Source organism: Simochromis diagramma, unplaced genomic scaffold (genome assembly GCF_900408965.1).
Source record: "Simochromis diagramma unplaced genomic scaffold, fSimDia1.1 OVJJ01000419.1, whole genome shotgun sequence".
Lineage (NCBI taxonomy): Eukaryota > Metazoa > Chordata > Actinopteri > Cichliformes > Cichlidae > Simochromis > Simochromis diagramma.
Window position 1 is genome coordinate 4,828,938 of NW_024387244.1, and position 6,566 is coordinate 4,835,503.

General features: G+C 39.2%; 1 protein-coding gene across 1 annotated transcript; it reads right to left on the bottom strand.

Annotated features, from left to right (window-relative positions):
- Window positions 1-4,212: 4,212 nt before the first annotated feature.
- Window positions 4,213-6,094, bottom strand: LOC120747349 (granzyme B-like). Its single transcript, XM_040053150.1, has 5 exons — window positions 5,971-6,094; window positions 5,672-5,831; window positions 5,033-5,171; window positions 4,676-4,900; window positions 4,213-4,528 (listed from the first exon to the last, which is right to left on the bottom strand). The coding sequence occupies exons 1-5, from the start codon at window positions 6,026-6,028 to the stop codon at window positions 4,376-4,378; spliced, it is 735 nt and encodes a 244-aa protein (XP_039909084.1). The 5' UTR covers window positions 6,029-6,094; the 3' UTR covers window positions 4,213-4,375.
- Between the last annotated feature and the right edge of the window lie 472 nt (window positions 6,095-6,566).

Here is a 6,566-nt window from a genome sequence, read left to right on the forward strand (position 1 = left end):
CATCTCAGTCCCCCCCCCCCCCCAGGTGTGGCGGCCAGGTCTACAACCACCACACTCCCTGCCAGTGGCTGATGCCCTCAGCCGTCGGTGCGTTGGTGGTCCATTTCACGCATTGGTTGCCATGAAATGGACACCAGCATATCTATTAAACATTTTGCTGTAAAACTGGGTTGCAAGAAGGGGTCATTATGCAAATTATTTGCTACTGAAAATTAATGGTTCCTCAGACCACCAGGTCATTTATTCTATTTTGTAGTTTTCTGGTGAGTACCTGGTTTTGTAGAATGCACCCAAATGTTGATTATGGTAAAATGACCACATTTGACAGCTGATATATTTTTTATCTTCACCACTCTGTTCCAGCCCCTCCAATGGCAGCCATAGGTCTACCAATTAAAAGGTTGTGGATCAGGCTACTCCCATTCATGTGTCAGAGTATCCTTAAGAACCCCACGTTGCATCGATTACAATGTGTGATAAAAGTTAGATAAAGGATAAAATGCAGAACAAAAGCACTGTTGTCTCACAGTCCTGTGTTTTAATCTACTATTTAGCCAGAGCCTTGCATGTGGAGTTTGCATGTTCTCCTTGTGTTTGCGAATAGGCCCCCCACCTGGGGGAGTCTAAGATGTTCTAAGAGAGAGGGAGGCATCGTGCAAATGACCCTCCACCAGACAATAGGTGGTGTCAGCTCAGCAGAACCAAGTAAACAGTGCACATGTCTTAATGAAAGCATCTATTCAACATTACTGTGATGAAGAGAGAGAACTTATGGTACACAGTTCAACCAGATTGTGACATGTGATAACTGATTAACAGGAAGCCTTGTACATTCAAAATGTTGAGGTTTGTGGTAGACAGGTCACACCAGTGCTGCTAGCAGTCAATGTCAGGAAGAACACATGCAATGTATAAGTGTAACCTAGCAATGTAAATAAGAAAAGACTAAGGAGCTTGGAAAGAAAAGTGTCTAGACTTCTTTAAGTTGCTTGAAGACATTTCACCTCTCATCCGAGAAGCTTTTTCAGTTCTAAGGGTCAAATGGTGGAGAGTCCCAGATTTAAACCCAGTGGGAGTTTCCCCCCAAAGAGGGACAAAAGGATACCCTGATGATCCTCTACCTAATCACATGAGCCAAGGTGTGAAAACGGGTGTGGGTCTCAATCAGCCAGGGTTTCGGGGGAGCTCATTGTGAAACCTAGCCCCACCCTATCCTGTGATTTCCTGAGGTCCGATGGCCCATATGTGAGTGGGCGTTAAGACATCTGAGAAGGATCTCAAAACTGGATTATAGATGGCAGACAGTTGGTGTCGTAAGCCACCGCCTCTGTGCAAAGATGGTCGCTCACAGTGGACGTAAATGGCTTCTTTCACTCCTCTTTCAAATCATCTATCTTCTCTGTCCAAAATGTGAACATTGGCATCCTCGAAACAGTCTTTCGAGGGACTCTCCACCATTTGACCCTTATATCTGAAGAAGCTTCTCGGATGAGAAGTGAAACGTCTTCAAGCAACTTAAAGAAGTCAAGATGCTTTCCTTTCCAAGCTCCTTAGACTACGATGACCTGGATGACTGAGAACCTTCACAGACGTAAATAAGAAAACAGAGAAGTGCAAGAGAAAGATAAAACACCACTGTTTGAAGAAGACTTTGTTATGTTTTGAACCAGATAATAATCATGGAATGGATTATTATGATAGCTGATAGTACTTATGTGCAATTCTAGTTAACATTAGGTAAAGCTAGTTAGCACAGACTTTGGTTCACCCGCTGTCTTCTTCATTTCTCAAGCTGTGTCACACTGTCCTCAGATGCAGTTCAGTTTGAAAAATAACAAGATATAACAAAATAAACCTTTCCAATGGAAAGGAAAAACTTTAAGAGGAGTCAGTTCAACAACCTAATATATTCTTGCAAAAAACAACAACAAAAAAACCAAAACTTGTGAAAAGACCAGAAAGTGAATGACCACAAATATCCTGAGCCAGACTGGGACCTGTCCAGAGTTCAGCCCTATTACATCTAACAAACACTAATATTACTAAGGTAATATGATCTTCACAATAGTTGATAGCCATGTAGTCAATGCTGTTATAGGTACCCATGTACTGTACAATATGCACAGATAGATACCTTCTTATGGTGGAGAGAGGCCTCTTGTGGACACTTTAGAGTGTTTATGATAGCTCTGGCTGTTCTGGGAGATGTTCTAATTTCTTATTTAGCACTTTTCTACTTTTCATACTCATACACATTCATACTCCAATGAATGCATCTACGAGCAAATTGGTATTAATATCTTGTCCTAAGGATATTTGGCATACAGAATGGAGCAGGCAGGGTTCAAACCACCAACCTTCCAATTAGTAGATGAGCTGCTATACCTTCCAAGCTTCAGCCACATATAGTGCAACACTATATGTAACAGATAATAATGAATCGTAAAAGGGATAGTTGTGAGTTGTCCACTGAAGTTAACTTTTATTATTTTCTAACCCCAACATTCATTTAGTGTGGCATAGATAGATGAAACGCAATATGATTTAAAATTCACTTGATATGCTAAGCTGTGCTTTGCTACTATGCTGTGTATGTTGGCTACAGCAAGGTAGACTGAGCATAGAGGGAGTCATAGAAAAGGGAGTTGGTGGCCTGAACACATCCAATCCCACCCAATACCCAACTTGGATGGGAAGCTGCCATCAGGGATGATGCCGTCATTCACCTCCTACATCGTTCCCTTGCTCACCTGGAGACCCCTGGAAGCACTGTGAGAATCATGTTCTTTGATTTCTCCAGTGCCTTCAACACTATTCTTCCCTCGGTCCTGAAAGACAAGCTGGAGAACTCTGGAGTGGGCCATCAGGTGGTGAGTGACAGGAGAATGGTGGCTAAGCTGTCATCCCTGATGGACAACATCTCCCACCCCATGCAGGAGACTGTGAGAGCACTGAGCAGCTCCTTCAGTGGCAGGCTGCGGCACCCACCGTGTGGGACGGAGAGATTTCGCAGGTCTTTCCTCTCCACTGCTGTCAGACTCCACAACAAAGACTCCAACTGATCTAACACACACATCCACACATGTGCAAAAACACTAAGTGCAATACTCTTTTTCTGACAAAGTTGTATTTTTACTCAGTTGTATAAAGCATTTGCATTCTATTTTTATCCTATTGTATATTTTTATTCTATTTATTCTACTGTATATAGTATTTTATTTTATTCTATTCTGTACAGTTGTGTACAGTATGTTATTCTTATTGTATTCTAATTTTGCTATATAACTTTTGCACTGTTCACTTCCTGCTGTGACAAAACAAATTTCCCACGTGTGGGACTAATAAAGGTTATCTTATCTTATCTTATCTTAAGCATTTTGTAGTACCTATGCTGAACGCACTGGAAACCCAAGCTGTGCCTGACAGGTTTGTGTGATCCGCGGTGTAGCCAGCATGTTAATACATGCAGTGTATATGTCTGTGTACAGCACAATTGTGACAAAGACAGGCAGATTCAGTGGCTGATGCATTTGCTTCTTTGTGTGCTGACTGTTCTTTCTGCAGAAGCTTAATAAACATAGACTAATGTCTTGTTAGGAGACTCAGTCAGTGTAAGTGAAATTAGCCATTTAATTGACTAATGATTAGATAAACCAGGCATATTATAAAGTACTCGTACTTCAGGTTCACTAAAAGAAAACATGTCTAAAGCTTTTTATACAGATGTCCACTTTTAAGAAGACCACTGTTGTAGAGACAGACAATCCATTCACACCTGCAGCCAATGTAAAGTCAATGAGAATCGATATGGGAACCAAAACAATAAGTAATATCGATAATGAAATCAGAATTTCTAAATTCTAATTAATTCATAATTCTAATGTATTCCCTGTAGTTTTATGCCATTAATATGACATAATGATATAAGACTGGCTGATGGATGATGAAAAGAAGTCAGTTGGAATAACAGAAAAACAGTGAAAATGCAAAATTTTAATAACATCTGTCAAACAAATCATCCTGAATCTAAAAGAAACAAGAATCTTTAAAGTACAGGCCTTTTTAAAAACAAAACAAATCAGGTAATGCAGTATCTAACATCAGCATCTCATTTAATAAACAGCATTGAGTATATAGTAAAAGTTCAGATTCTACTTAACTGTAACTAATGTGCAACTTAATGTATGTTTGTTTTGTGTTGTTGTTTTTTTTTAAGTTTTTTTTTTTTTTAAGTTTTTTTGATGCATATCTACCAAAACAACTCACTTATCTAATTTTAACGCAGTATCGCATCACTTCTTTTTCAAGCTAAACCCAAGCACAAATTCTAATACTGGGGTTTGATCAGCTAAGCTTTTACATGGTTTATTTTATCTTAATTATGTTTCATAATGCAGTCAATCCACTCTCGGTTGTCAGGTATCTTAGTGTAACTATAAATTGCTGATTTATCTGGGTTTAGCTTGCTGGCGGACACCACCCCATATGCCTTTCCATCTTCACAGACTAATGGGCCACCAGAGTCTCCCTGGAAATACAAGCATACAATACATTATGTAGTTACTGGACCATAACTAAGTGTAATCACAACAGTAAGCTGATTATCATTATTTACCAAACTTGTTAATTAATAAATTAATTTATTTATAGTAAAGGTTTAATAAAAAACACTTACTTGACCTGGGCCACCCTTGTCCTTTGAGCAGTACTTATTTTCCTTAACACACATCTCATTTTCAACCAGGGTTACATTGACTTCCAAAAGTTTGGGAGATGGGTTTTTGCTGTTTGCTGTACTTCCCCAACCAGAGACTATGCATGATTTTGGCAGCGATCTATCATCACGGTCTGCGAGATCAATAGGTTTCACATTCTTGTTTAACACTGCCTTGGTACTCAACTTCAGGAACAAAGAGAGATAAAAATGTTATTTAATGCTGTTTTGTTCAATTGAACAAAAAAGATAAGAAACCACATTTAGGATGATAACACTGTAAAGTCTGTTATTAAATATTATTTTCGTTTATTTTACCTTCAGAAGCATTATGTCATTTTTGAATTCAGCTTGATCATAGTCTTTCTGTGGAAATGCATTTTCCCCAGGCACATTCACATGCTGTACGTCATTCTGCTTGTTGTAATTATGAAGTCCCAGAAAGACTCTGTAGGACCTGAAATAAAATAAGTGCAAACAATTTTCAGACATTTAAGTTAGCTGTCCCCAAGCCCCAGGCCAGTCGTTTAGTACCGGGCCAGGAGAGTTGAGGCTCGGGTGTGAAAATTCATGTTTGTTTGGGTTTTTTTGTTTTTATCATTAACTTGGTTTCCCTGGGTCTTTTCAAATGTGTTATGAATATATATATATATTTTTTTGGTACTGGTTCTAGTTTTATTTTGTTGTATTTATCAGCAACACCTTAAAGGCCGGTCCGTGAAAATATTGTCAGACATAAACCGGTCCGTGGATCAAAAAAGGTTGGGGACCGCTGATTTAAGTGATACAATATACAACAAAAGAAAAGTTTTTCAATACTAATTTATGACCAAACTTATGAAGCCACCATGAAACAAAGATCTCAGTCTCAGAGAGTAACTTAAGCTTGGTGTTTGGATAAGAAAATTTATCGGTTCACATAATTCCCTTTAGGTAAACATAAACTGTTAAACTTACTTAGCTTGGCAGTGGGCAGCAGTCACCACAAAATGCTCATTCACAAGGAAGCCATCACAGTGGGCTTTCTGACCACCTGGTCTGTGCAGCTCCAAAAGCACCATGTATGGCCTGCTGTGTGCCACGGCCTCATGGCCACCGATGATTTCTCCAGTGTGAACTGCGTGAGTGGGAGCAGGATGGGGGGTTGTGTCATATTCTATTAAATCAAAATCTTAACCTTGCACGGTCTCAGTTTTGACATCATGTATAATGTCATCATGCATGACATCACATATGCACTATGAAAAGAGACTTACCTTTATCATGAAGAGTCAGTACAACTATCAGTACTGCCAGGTTACAGTGAGTAAACATGATGAGATCAAAGTCAGGCTGAGCTACTGAAGAGCAGTGGGTAACTTCACTGGCAGGTTCAGCCTTTAAATACCTCCTCGTAACAGCGAGAGAAGTTGCGTTATTTGCATATTCAAATGATGTGGCTGTGAACCACATTCATAACTTTATCAGACTCTCCAGAGCTTTATTTTATTCTATTTCAGTTGATTTGTATGCATTGCTTTAAAGATTTCTTTTAGCACTTTCCTGGAGGACTGATAAAACTAAAATATGTTTCACTGAAAAATAAAATGAAACTTAAAGAAAATACTATATTGATCATTCGTTTCTTGGACTGTTATTATTGTGACACAGACAGTTATTTTATTTGCTTTAAAATGTTCTGTCAGAAAACAGCACAATAACCATCACTACCAACATTAATACTGAAGGGAGTTTATAGGTGTCACGGTCTGCGGAGGCAGACCGTGCGGAAATGTGTGTGGTGGACCCAGGTGCGAACACAAGCGAGGATGCAGGAGTGGATTTAAACAAAAGCGAGCCTTTTATTATGGCT

What these genes read in the sequence shown, in the direction of transcription:
- LOC120747349 (XM_040053150.1), bottom strand. Translation starts at nt 6,028, where the DNA reads ATGTTTACTCACTGTAACCTGGCAGTACTGATAGTTGTACTGACTCTT. An exon ending in GCTGCCCACTGCCAAGCTAA is followed by an intron (nt 5,172 to 5,671) that starts GTAAGTTTAACA and finishes ATTTTATTTCAG; the next exon opens with GTCCTACAGAGTCTTTCTGG. An exon ending in ATGACATAATGCTTCTGAAG is followed by an intron (nt 4,901 to 5,032) that starts GTAAAATAAACG and finishes TTGTTCCTGAAG; the next exon opens with TTGAGTACCAAGGCAGTGTT.